This window comes from Mya arenaria, chromosome 17 (assembly GCF_026914265.1).
Source record: "Mya arenaria isolate MELC-2E11 chromosome 17, ASM2691426v1".
In the NCBI taxonomy this organism is placed as follows: Eukaryota; Metazoa; Mollusca; class Bivalvia; order Myida; family Myidae; genus Mya; species Mya arenaria.
Window position 1 is genome coordinate 2,080,494 of NC_069138.1, and position 13,731 is coordinate 2,094,224.

Consider the following 13,731-nt stretch of genomic DNA (forward strand, 5'->3'; position numbering starts at 1 on the left):
CTAAATAGAATAATGATAATGATACGTGATCGTGTGATCTTGCTGAAGAAGTTCATCATTGATTATGTTAAAATTATATCAGATGTTTAAGCCAAGTCTGAGGTACGTTTCAGAGACGCCGTTAAGGCGATCTTAAGCTGATGTTGATAGTACGACCAAAATCAACGATCGGCAACGTTTCAGAGACGCAACGTGCACCTGTGTTATCGTTAATTCTGATCGTAAACCTACGACCGGCTAGAGGCACGCGTAAACCTAACAATCAAGATGGCGGATAAACATTTATTCCATATCAAAGTATATGTTTACCTTTTTATAAACATTTGAGAGTTTAATATTGCGTGTAGCACGTTCGCTAGTGTGAAATTTGCATACTATGTCTGAAAATAGCTCAAAACGGAACGGAACTGTAGACGATGTAATATGTGTTAATTAGCTAATTCGCTGATATTGTGTTCATCTTTAACATGGGATACGATGTAAACGTTGATTGATTTCCATTGCTGTTTAACATGTCCTGTAAAACCACTTCTTGATTTTTACATGTTTCGGATGTTTTTAAATTCTAATAAATAAATGCATGTACAAAAACAAATTTCGATGTAATATTTCCGGTCTTTGTGGCATGTAGTCAGCGAATTGTTGATCAATGTTACTATTTAATAATGTCATGATATAACCTTCAATTATTTTTCTTACTGTTACACATCTTAATCAGATGCTTAGTCTGTAAATGTACTGTAATATAAACAACACTATCACAACCAATTAGTTTGTTTATGGGATAGTTTAATACTATGCACAATATCGGGTCACAATGTAATCATTTTAATGCATCACCACTTGTAACGGCTACTTGGTTTTACAAAGGTAGCATGTGTTCTTTGTAGAACTTTGCAGTATATGTACATGTACACATATGAGCATTCAAATGACAGAATACAACTTTGCTGCTTCAGTCATACCATTTGATGCGGTATGTGCAATAAAAAACCTAAGATGAAAGATTGACAACAAAGTGTCATGGTGTTGATGGAATATGCTGTGCTCCTTTTTGACATATGGTGAATGATGGTATGGAAAGGGGAATTAAACTTTAATGCTTGTTTAATGAATGATAATATAGGAATAATTAACATATGAACACATTGTCTTAAGGACGTTTATAGTAATTAAACTGCAATAAATGCACACTGTGTACAGATGCTAATTTATATTCTATGTATTCATTTTTCTTTTGCTTTGTAAATATCTGTTTTGTTGGTTATTTATAAAAATGCTATATTTTACAATTGTATTTTATATATTTTTAACATAATTTATGTTGTTGTTGTTGTTTTAAAAAATAGATATAAGAAGCATTTGAAATATATGTAATTATCATTGACAAATAGTTTGTAAACAACAAAAAAACAAAAAAACAAATCTTTCACCAAATCCATGTTTTCTTTAACTTGCACATAACTGTAAACCGATAAATTGAAAATTTAGACGACTTTTGTAAGATATCGAATAATGAAAGTTTATTAGAGTTAAGCAATTTTATTCCAAACAATGTTCAGGAGATGTTTCGATTCCCCAAATCTGTATATCACTTGCTTCGGTTTCTGATGCCTTACTACTTTTTGTCATCACATCAAATTAAAGCCATTGTTTAACATATTTTTGATTATGTGTTGATAATTGTTCCAACATGTTATTTCTACAAGGAATAGTTTTATAAATAAGGACCCATATTTCGAAAACATTAGTGTTTTCTTTTCAAAGTATTATTAGGGGAAAACAAACTTCATTTATCTGCAAATATTTTCGATGCAGTGTAACCGACACACGGTAAGGTATTCGGAGTTTGTTCTCCTTATGTACAAAGCAATTTAGATAACACAAAAACGAAGTGAAATTACTGCTGACTTCATACCACTTATGGGCACGACATTAATGCCGTCTCATTAATTGAAGAGGAAACACAAAACAGTTTTATCGTTAAGTCCTTTAGATACAAGGCAACCGACGAAATAATAAATTACTCAGACTAATGTCGTTCTGTTGAAAGATGAAACAAATATACCCATTAAGTTGTAAAATTACAACTTCATTTTGTAAATTTAATATTGAGGCGGTTTGCCAAAATAGAGCCATTTGTCATCATTAACATACATAAATACAGATTACTGCTAAACTGATAACGTCATGTACAAGTATCATTCAAGTCTTCATCAGAACAGATGCAGAAGTGCGTTAGTGGATGAGAGTAAAAATGGGGATAACTTTACTACATGGTTAGTTTATCTTACGCTTTTATTGTATTCATTAAAATATTTGAAAACATATCAAAGCATTTTGCATATAACACATTTAAATTTGTACGTATAAGCCGCTTTGTGGACGTTTATACTCCCGAAATTATTCAACAGTTGACGATGAAATTTCGTAATAAAAATTAAATTGTGGTATTGCTTAAAAACAAGCAGTAAGTTGATTTAAACATTAGTTTATCAAACGCTTAACATGAATCAATTATTTATTGTTTTAACTAAAGAGGCTTTACAAGCGAGATAAGGTTACTTACGATACAATTATGATAATCGCGAAACAGTTTTTTTATCATCAACTAGTTATTACCATTATATAAAATCGAGCGTCATATAACAACGTGTGTAATCCTGTATTTGTTTCAGGAATCTTGGTTGCCTTCATGGTTCATCAATGTCGAGGTATGTTGAACAATACATAAGGGTAATGGAGCAGAACTTACATTAATTTCTTCATTTTAACTCGTCCATTTTGCTTTACTGGATTTTGATATATAGCAATATGTAAATTTTGTTGCAGTTCCCTTCCATAGGAACATAATTTTATTTGACCATTCCAACATTATAAACAATGTTTGTGATATCAAGAAAAACTGCCGTGAGTTCTAGTGGTGTGATTTGGCAAAACAATGAAAAATTTCAGCTATGTAATTACTGTGTTTTTAATAACTGTTTTCTTTAATACAGCTCAATGACTCAAATTTGAAGATATTTGTTTCAGTGTTTGTATAGCATCAATATATTTTCTTTCAGGTTTTATTGTAGGCAATTCACCAGTTGCACAGAACGGTAAGATATTTTTTAATGAGATGTCATCTTTAAATGTGATAGTAAAATGCAGATGTAAGTATAAAAACGCATCGTTAATAATAATTATCTATATTTGCCCATGTTTTATCATAAAAAGGGCATACGCATTCAAACAAAAACATCCTTAATTCGTTTTAGCAACCTGTTCTGACAGCAAGGACGTGTGCGATTTTCTGAACATGACGTACAGTATCTGCAACAATACACAACTAGCTAGAGAGCATTGCCAACTCTTCTGTAATCTATGCGATGCAGGTATTTACAGGCAGAAATTAAGAATTACATTTGCGTAACTGATGTTCGGCCTTTATTTGGGTAAGCAGACTCAATGTGCATCTTATACAATTTGAATTCGATAATGTTAGCGCCGTTCGCCAAAACTCGCTGATGTATTACAAATAGGTTTTCAACTGATGTTTGCATAAAACAGAATTTAAAAAAGAGAGTTTTAAATGATACAATAACGTTGATTGTATCAGAAGGTCCCGTAAATATAAATCAACAATTAAAAAGGTGCGAATTTATGATATTTTTTAATGCATTGTTGCCATAAGTGTTTCAATTTTACGTTAAAAATTGATTTTAAGTGGTTGATCATTTCCCGCGTTGTTGTGACGTCATTTGATGAAATATTTCCGGTTACAGTCGGTTCGTTCTATTTACATAATTGGTAAAAAAGGGTAACTGAAAGGTTTCCTTAAATGAAATGAAGTATAATTTTAACTATTCTTGAATGAGATAATGAACTATTGTTGTAAATATAAGTAATGAATTGCGGGATTGATGTCATTATCGGTGATATGTACGCAATTTTGCTGGTAAAAGTACGCGTGGAGCCCTTTTGAATTCACACACTTTACCAGTTCAATTACGATTATACCCCTATAATGACATCACTCCCGCAATTCATTCCTTAAATTTATTGTCGCACAATGTGGTCATTTAAAAAATTCAAACATTTAACGGTGTAATTACATTGTAAAATTAATTAATCCAACATTTTGTCAATATGCTTGTCACTTTTTAAACATCTTTTACCGCAAAGAAACTGTATTCACAGGTATTTATAAAGCTATGCCTAGTACCTCCCTTGTATTACGTTTAATCTCTTCATTTCTTTGTCCCATGAAATGCTTTCTGGGTTAGTGGATAACGTTATTCAAGAACAAACTTGTTGGTAGCTAGAGGACCATTTTGTAAAATGCAGATATGGAACTGGTGTTGTCTCTGGTTTTGCAATATTGTATAATTACTTAATACCAAGACGTGTTTCAGTCGACGGTCATTGGTCAGACTGGGGTTTATGGAGCGGATGCGACGTCACGTGTGGGAATGGAGCAAGGTTACGTGTTAGATCGTGCAACAATCCTGCGCCAGTGCGCGGTGGGATTGACTGTGTTGGTTCTGATAATGAGCAAGATGTTTGCGTACTGCAGATCTGTCCGGGTAGGTTCACAAGGTTAATTTCAACATATTATTCATCAATGCATACCTTTATGACATATCAGAACAAACACATATGCACAATCAAGAGAAATGGATCAGAAAGCGATAAAAATAAATCGGAGACAAAAACTATTTGAGAGAGTACAGGGTTATTACGGATTTAAGTTAGAATTCATAATACGTATGCAGTTATAAAGTTCGTTTTGTCGAAGTAATAATATTTAAGTCGATTATAGCAAAGTTGTTTGCAATATTAATTCAACAAATCAAACAAATAAAGAGAAAGAGGTTTGACTGACTTACTTACTATATTAGAAGAAGGAATGATAAAGGGAAGCTTAAGATGGACTGTAATGTTAAATAAATGTCAAAACTTAAAAAGAGCTTGAAAAAAAACGAATAAATAACTTTGTCAGCTCGACTGCGAACATCGTTAATGTAAACTATCATGCACAATGATCGATAACTTTGAACCAAAGTAGAATATTTTAAACAAATAAAAATGTGTATATATACCAAGTATTCTTAGTTATCAAATGTTTGACTTTTGTTAACACTTTTCGAATTTTCGCGAGTCCAAGCAAATTAGCACTGTTATTTAAGTAGGCAAGCCAACATCTGTCATGTGATTCCCATATCATATTTCTCTCACTTTTGATATACACAAAGAGGTATAAAGGTTGTTTGGTTGGAGACTTTGATCATAAAATAATCTCGTCAGCATCCGAAATGACACACAGATAATGAGAGCAAATGACTTGTGTTTCATATATTAAGATAAGGTCGGTATGGACACTTACGATTAATAAGTTTCAGGAGATAGAAAATAACCCTTTAAATGGTCGGGTTGTTTGAGGTAGTTTCAACCTATGCCCAACGAACATCGGGCGCTATATACATACACAAGTTTCATTTCAACCATTCAAACGAATTGAGATCGAAACAACCATTTCCACATCAGACAAATTCAATTGACTCGCCCGACAGCATCTATGAGAAGCCGGATTCATCCTCCAAGTCGATCCAGCATTACGATCGTGTAGGTCAACAAAGGTCACTTCAATGCAAACTGTTCACATACATTTGCGTGCTTTCCAACCTCTAATGGTACGGAATTGTGCTTACATACCTTAATACCTGATATCGGATATCAGCTCATTTGAGCATCGCTAAAGTATATGTAAATAAGATTTTTCAAAATTATAACTTGCTCAACCGGTATTTTTTCTAAATCTTAGAATATATTCATCAACAATAGCCTTTGTTTAATTAGTACACGGTGGTTGGAGTGAATGGACTGTCTGGAGAGCCTGTAGTGCATCATGTGAGGTCGGCTTGCAAAGACGAGACCGTAATTGTAACAACCCCTTGCCTTCCAAGGACGGCAATCACTGTTTCGGGGACAATATCAATTACAGGGTGTGCGACGAGGCTCTGTGCAAAGGTATATATCCACCAAACTCTAAAAGACGATCAAATAAACGTCATTGTGTACATAGAAGAAGATCCCTATGATAAAAGTTTTGTGTTTACGATCATAAACATTTGTATCAAAAAGGTAAGGCGCACTGTAGGAAGCTTTTAAAAAGGTTATTTTAATCTAATTTAAAGCTTTTAAAGCTTGACAATAAAATTGTGCAAACGTTTTGATATTTGCTGATGTTACCGCCTTATCGTTCTGACTCTTGTGACAAAACGCTAGTTTTTTATATTTTTTTTATGACGCATAGTACATCGTTTCGATTCTCAAAGCATTGTCATACAGTCGAAGCCCGTTGACTCGAACTCGCTTGGCTCGAGATCCTCGTTGGCCCGAACTGTTTGTAAAGGACCGATTTCTGTATGCTGCACAATTCGAATTTTCCGAGGCTCGAGGTATTTTCCCCGGTCCCTTAGAGTTCGAGCCAACGGGGTTCGACTTCAGTAGAAAATTAAGTTGCTGAGACATTGCATTGTGGAATACATTTGTTTACAATTTTGAAGACAGTAAAGCCGAAATAACGTCATCATTTAAGGGAACTATTTAAGTGTTTACTTTATTCGGGATAGTAGGGATGAGAGTGAAGTTGTGCACACAAACTGATTTAAACCCTGACTAAATTCACATTTTACTGACCGTCCCAAGGCGGCATCTTACAATCAACACACCTATATTTTATATGGTTTAAATGTATTGTTGTGTTCTTGAATGTTTCTTGTTTGTAAATATTTGTTTTGTGTTATATGTCTTTAGCGTTTACTCTGTGCCATTCAACGGGGTTTATGTTTCAACGTTTGGCTACTGAGCTTGTTTCTGTTGTTTTTCATATAATATTTTATATTGTTGCCATCTTCTTTTGAAATTAGACTTAATAATTTAATTTTACCTACGCATACTTATTTAACGTTTGGAAATAATCTTGGTCCAGGGTTTAACAATTAGGTAAAATGTAGTTCTACCGATATGTTGACATAAGAAATTTGCCAGTAAAGCTGATGTATGTGAACAATATCCGTTTTACTCATTCCTCAAAATTAGTTAAGGATAGAACAGGTGACTTAAGAAAGTATTACAGTATATCGTGTATACAAGAATCAAACAAAAGTTACATTTAACGTATTTGTATTTTGCGTATGCCATTTCAACACAATATGTAGATATCGTGTTTTATCATTTAATTTTTACTAAAACAGATATCAACTTATAAGTGACTTTTAGATAAATAGCGCATACATATTAATTAAAGCTTGTGTTACCATAACTATTTCAATATCAATTTTACTTGTTAAGTGCATGGAGGCTGGAGTGGATGGTCGGCCTGGGGATCTTGCAGCGCCTCATGCGGGATCGGCCTGGAGAGACGGGACCGCAGTTGTGACAACCCTTGGCCCTCAAATAATGGCAATCAGTGTAACGGGGACAATATCAACTACAGGGTTTGCACCGAAGCTATATGTACAGGTATATGAACATACAGGTTTCAATGTTAAGAAGACATTATCAGGTAGAGAGTATGAGCAGGGGAACGGTAGTTGTGTGTACGGCACTCTTCAATAGCTCTTGGCTTGTCCCTGTCTCCTGTTTAAGTTGTGCTATAAAGACAATGGTCCTTTTGGTGATTTAGTTTGTGTGGATTAAAATGTTAAAGAATCTATTCAGTTACCAAATAAGCGGTATTTGTTTATTACTCACTGTTTTGTAGATGGATGGGATAGATGGTCTGACTGGAGTTCTTGTAGTGTCACGTGTGGACCAGGGTTCAAACATAGATACCGGACATGTAACGACACCATTGAAACAATACTAGGTGGTGGATGCGTAGGTAACGATCAGGAATACACGGAATGTAACATGACAAGTTGTGAAATGATTGTTCTTTTTTATGCTGACGGTCCTAGGAACAAAAATATTTCTATTAATGAAACAATAGTATACTCATCAGTAACGACAAACATAGGTGGAGGTTATAATTCGACCAGCGGTGTGTTTATCGCTCCACACGAGGGTTTGTTTTTGTTTACATCACAGACCTGTATACAAGCTGGAAATTCAATATGGGTAGGAATAGTAAAAGATGGGGCTATGATTCAAGATTCAATGCTATCAAGTACAAAAGACGACACATGCAACAGTATGCAAGCTGCTGTACAACTTCGTGTTGAAGAACGAGTCTGGATTCAGGGGACATTGACATCTGTTCTCTTTGAAAATTATTACCGAAGGTGTAGTTTTAGTGGCATGTTGATACAATAAAACAACCAACTTTACTGGATCTAATAAATATGTAATTCATATCATCTTGCGGTACCTAGAATATAGCAAAGTAGTTACCTGTGAGCTATGGTATTGTGTTCTTTTAGTATGTAAACTCGAGCTGAGGTAAACATATCTATGTAAGCATCATTTGAATCATTATAGATATGAATTTATGAATGATGTATCTATTTACTGCATTATTAATAGGACAAGCTTGTCCATAGTTCATTATTTGTTTTCCCTTATTGTTCTACAACGAGTAGATATTAAAGAATTTTTGCAAGAGCGTGTATGGAGGTGGCTGTGCAAGAGTCCTTTTCTTTGTTAAAACAGTCATATAGCAAAAACCAAAGCGTAACAATTTCAAAATATAAATGGACAGGATAGATGGTCTGACTGGAGTTCTTGTAGTGACACGTGTGGTCCAGGGCTCAAACATAGACACCGGACGTGTAACGACACAATTAATACAACATTAGGTAGTGGATGCGGAGGAAACGATAAAGAATACGCGGAATGTAACTTGAAAAGTTGTGAAATGATTGTTCTTTTTATGCTGACGGTCCTAGGAACAAAAATATTTCTATAATTGAAACAATAGTATACTCATCAGTAACAACAAACATAGGTGGAGGTTATAATTCGATCAGCGGTGAGTTTATCGCTCCACATGAGGGTTTGTTTCTGTTTACATCACAGACCTGTATACAAGGTGGAAATTTATGATGGGTAGGAATTGTAAAAGATGGGGCTATGATTCAAGATTCAATGCTATCAAGTACAAAATACGACACATGCAACAGTATGCAAGCTGCTGTACAACTTCGTGTTGAAGAACGAGTCTGGATTCAGGGGACATGGACATCTGTTCTCTTTGAAAATTATTACCGAATGTGTAGTTTTAGTGGCATGTTGATACAATAAACCAATAATACAACCAACTTTACTGGATCTAATAAATATGTAATTCATATCATCTTGCGGTATCTAGAATATAGCAAAGTAGTTACCTGTGAGCTATGGTATTGTGTCCTTTTAGTATGTAAACTCGAGCTAAGGTAAACACATCTATGTAAGCATCATTTGAATCATTATAGATATAAATTTATGAATGATGTATCTATTTACTGTATAATAAATAGGACAAGTTTGTCCATAGTTCATTATTTGTTTTCCCTTATTGTTCTACAACGGGAAGATATTAAATAATATTTGCAAGAGCATGTATGGAAGTGATTGTGCAAGAGTCCTTTCCTTTGTTTAAACTGTCATATAGCAAAAACCAAAGCGTAACAATTTAAAAACTTGGTATCGGTGCGAAAGTTTCTTGCGAAACAAAGAAATCATTTTAGGATTACGTCATGAGGAAGGTGTAAATGTCGTTTTAATATTATAAATCTAAACTGTATCAAACAGAGAACGTGACTCAACACATATTTAAAATACAACAATCTTAGTGTATTTAATTAGAGATGGTAAAAAAGCTTTTTATACGTAATTGTATAATTATGCAGAACGTAATTATGTAAATATTGTGACCAAAGTGAGTTGAGGTAATGAAGATAAACCGCACACATAATTAATAAGATAAGGTACGTTTCACAACGAATTTAATGTTTTTAACATATTGCGTCGAAATCTAGTTAAGCAAGGATGGCTACAAAACCTGTGTTGATCTGTTTATGCCTTTTTCTCATTTTACTGTTGCATTTTGCTCTCTCTCAGGAAACGGGAATATGTACATCAGGGTTTGATTACGATTATAAAATACTTAAAAAGCTTCACGACTTAGAGGTGGAAATTGAAGCCGTCAAAAAAACATTACATGACAGAGGTAAGACAAATATGCCACTGGATAGTAGTAATTTGTTTTTCATACATTTCGCTGAAGTCTAAATTTATCAATTTCAATGATATTGAGGATAATTGTTTGTTTCAGTTTAAGATATGCTATATATATGTTATAGATTTTGTAACACAATGACCCTCGCCAATCTGCTAAGGTACTAAGTGGTCAAATGCCATAGCGTTATTTTCATTTGAGCTTCATTACCGTTACCGGCAGGTGTCAATTAGGTATCCTAAGAATAGATGGAAAGGCTTGAATAATAATTATCAAATGATCTGCTTTCTGATAAACTCATATATTACTTGGTGCCGTCGAAGATCAATCAGTAACGGCCAAGGTCAACCGCTAATGGCTAATTTAATTACTGTCTAGAGATGAGCTTAATTACCTTGTTTACTAATATCCTATCAAAGGGGTTTGGTCTAGTCCATTTTGACGTCACTAGATATATTGATTGACGATAGCCAGTAAGATACTTTGAGTATGGTCACGTGAGTTAAAATGTATCACCTGATATCACTAAACTATTACGGAAAATTAGAAAACACTTCTGAATGGTCAACTGCAATTTGGGTCAATCACGAAATATAAAAACACTTATCCAGAGCTTAAGAGTTTTTAGAGTTTGGAGTCTGCTTCTCGTTAGAATAGTCGAGAATGTAACTGGGTTTAAATATTCAGGTCTACGGACCGAGATCAGGCAGTCTGCCAGCTAAAGATATCAGAGTCAGCTTTGTTCTTCTTTTATAGATCAAATTAATTGGAACTAAGAAACCAAATGACGTCATACAGGAGACGTAATACAAAACTTAAAAAAGGAACAATATTTTTTTGGTTTCAGTCGCATTTATGGCAGAACTATCCCACGATTTGACGTCATTCACCAAAGGAGCAACGGTAGTTTTTGACCACACCATTCTCAACAACGGCAGTCGTTACAACCCTAGCAACGGCGTTTTTCTTGCAAAAGCTCCTGGTCTCTACGTATTCCAACAATGCCAACAATTTAACCGTTTCAAAAGTTCATGTTTTTAAGTTTTGAGGAGCAATCTTTTTCGGGAGTTAAACACACATTCTGTTGCCTGTTTAGGGTAAGCAAGGAGTTTACCGATTTTTTCGGAAAAGTCGGTCGACAGTGAAATTTTGTTTTTGTGACAAAATGAAATATATTCCTTATGTGCAAAGAAATTTCCTGAAAAAAAATGTAAATCCTGTTTGATTGGAAACCTGATAAAATCTTCCTTCATAAAACTGCCCATCTCCTTATTAAAGCTAATAAAAGCTACACATTTTGCAACGGATATATGAATTATTCTTGCTAAATATTGAACCTCAAAACTAAATTAAAATGGATTGTTTTAATCATTTTAGTTTTGAACCTTTAAACGACATTTGCACTGTGGAAGGCCCTTATTATTATTCGCAAATTTATTTCCCAAGCTGTTTCTTGCAATGAATTAAGTAAATTCAAATTACTTAAAAGTCCAGTCAGTCAATGAATTTGGCTTTACTTCTCCAAAGCTATTGTTCTTTTTTGCATTTTTTCGCGATATAATTGTATATAGCTTCAATGATATAGAGCATGTCAAACTTAACGTCAATGAATTGAAATAACATGATCTATCATAATAATATAGATAGACGGCAAGTAAACTTTCAATAAGCATCAATACCATTTCATGAAAAAGGGTTGTTACTTTCGCACCATGTACAGTCGAGCTAACCGAGTTCGAGCAAGCAGGGTTAGACTATATTTGTAAATGACTAAAGGTGTTTTAGTTGCTATGGAGATCCAATAGTATGTGTTGTAATGTCAATTCCAGATTTACCTTCACGTCATGAAGAACAATGAACAGGTGAATTACCTATTTCTAGAGAACAACGTAGATTTCCATCACCATCGTTCCGTCCCGACTGTACTTGAGATCGCCGCAGGGGATCAAGTCAAGGTCATCGTCCATGGAAGTGGTGGAACCCCTACTCTTTTGGGATGTTGTTTCCATACACACTTTAGTGGATATTCGCTAAATCTCGCATAAACAGGTTATGCTCATTCGAAGCCACTGGCAGGCGAAATTCACTTATATGGGAATTCTTTTCGCGTTGACCGGCATTGAAACTCTGCGCATATCAAGTATTCTTTGAGAACTTATATTATAAAAAAAATAAAATATTTTGAACAGGTTTGAGAATACGTAACAGTAAGGTGATGCATGACTGAACAGCGGATATGGAATATACGCGGGAAATAACTTTCTCAACTTTAACTTTCGAAGGCATTTTATAACTATCCACATTATACCTTGTCGATTGTAATTAAAACAGTGCTTTAATTTGATAATTTGATTGTCATTCAACCGGAATTTGGCATTAATGTTTGCATTGATTTATTAAAAACCCATAAATGGTGCATTTTGTTTTTTGTTTAAAGTTATACGAAGAAAGTATTATCTCATTTCAATTGTTTTATATCGCCATCTGTAAGAAATTGTTTGTACTTTATTGAAAATTTCAGATAAAACACTGACGGGCGATGCTATATACTGGCCAATGACTTGTTAAGAGTTATGCTTTCTCATGCGGGTTATTGTTTCCGGTCATGTTACCTGCGCTGTTAAGCCTGCAAGGCTTTTAATCTAAATTTGAGATGAATAATCATCAAAACACTGAGGATCTATTTGACGTTAATTGTGATCTAAAATTTAATGCTCTTATTGAAGTTAGTATACAACGACCCATGTGCCCTTTGGTGAAATCTAAAAACAAATGCGAATTCTGAGTCATTTTTTTCCACAAATTGATAATTTTAGGTATGAAAGAAAAACAATTATCAATAATGCTTTTTCTGGTCCGGATAGAAAACTCCGATTCTCGGGCGCGCTACGTTACAAGTAACTCGGCAAGTCTCGTAACCGACTTACGCACGTGTCCTCGTGTATAATTATTCTATCCAGACCGGACACCCATGACAGATAATTGTAAAAGACCTTATCCATTCCGCGCTCGTATTATTCTAACCAGACCGGACACCAATGATAGATACGTATAAAACCCCTTATCCATTCCGCGTTCGTATTATTCTAACCAGACCGGACACCCATGATAGATACGTATAAAACCCCCATTCCGCGTTCGTATTTTTCTAACCAGACCGGACACCAATGATAGATACGTATAAAACCCCTTATCCATTCCGCGTTCGTATTATTCTAACCAGACCGGACACCAATGATGGATACGTATAAAACCCCTTATCCATTCCGCGTTCGTATTATTCTATCCAGACCGGACACCCATGACAAATACTTAGTAAATCCCTAGTCCATTCCGCGTTCGTATTATTCTAACCAGACCGGACACCAATGATAGATACGTATAAAACCCCTTATCCATTCCGCGTTCGTATTATTCTATCCAGACCGGACACCAATGATAGATACGTATAAAACCCCTTATCCATTCCGCGTTCGTATTATTCTATCCAGACCGGACACCCATGACAAATACTTAGTAAATCCCTAGTCCATTCCGCGTTCGTATTATTCTAACCAGACCGGACACCAATGATAGATACGTAT

At 34.6% G+C, this 13,731-nt stretch overlaps 1 protein-coding gene across 4 annotated transcripts; it reads left to right on the plus strand.

Moving 5' to 3' along the window:
• Nucleotides 1-9,916: 9,916 nt before the first annotated feature.
• Nucleotides 9,917-12,563, plus strand: LOC128223745 (collagen alpha-1(VIII) chain-like). Of its 4 annotated transcripts, none has more exons than XR_008259340.1 (3): nt 9,917-10,138; nt 10,995-11,244; nt 11,977-12,563. XR_008259340.1 is itself a non-coding variant. In XM_052933110.1 (3 exons), exons 1-3 carry the CDS (start codon nt 9,958-9,960, stop codon nt 12,190-12,192), a joined length of 453 nt encoding a protein of 150 aa, XP_052789070.1. In that variant the 5' UTR covers nt 9,917-9,957; the 3' UTR covers nt 12,193-12,563. The 4 variants fall into 4 exon arrangements, 3 of the variants coding, with proteins under 3 accessions (XP_052789070.1, XP_052789069.1, XP_052789071.1); XM_052933110.1 differs by having other exon boundaries at nt 10,995-11,050; XM_052933109.1 differs by having other exon boundaries at nt 9,918-10,138; nt 10,995-11,137.
• The last annotated feature ends 1,168 nt before the right edge of the window (nt 12,564-13,731 follow it).

What these genes read in the sequence shown, in the direction of transcription:
- LOC128223745 (XM_052933109.1), top strand. Translation starts at nt 9,958, where the DNA reads ATGGCTACAAAACCTGTGTTGATCTGTTTATGCCTTTTTCTCATTTTA. An exon ending in AAAAACATTACATGACAGAG is followed by an intron (nt 10,139 to 10,994) that starts GTAAGACAAATA and finishes TTTTGGTTTCAG; the next exon opens with TCGCATTTATGGCAGAACTA. An exon ending in CAAAAGCTCCTGGTCTCTAC is followed by an intron (nt 11,138 to 11,976) that starts GTATTCCAACAA and finishes TGTCAATTCCAG; the next exon opens with ATTTACCTTCACGTCATGAA.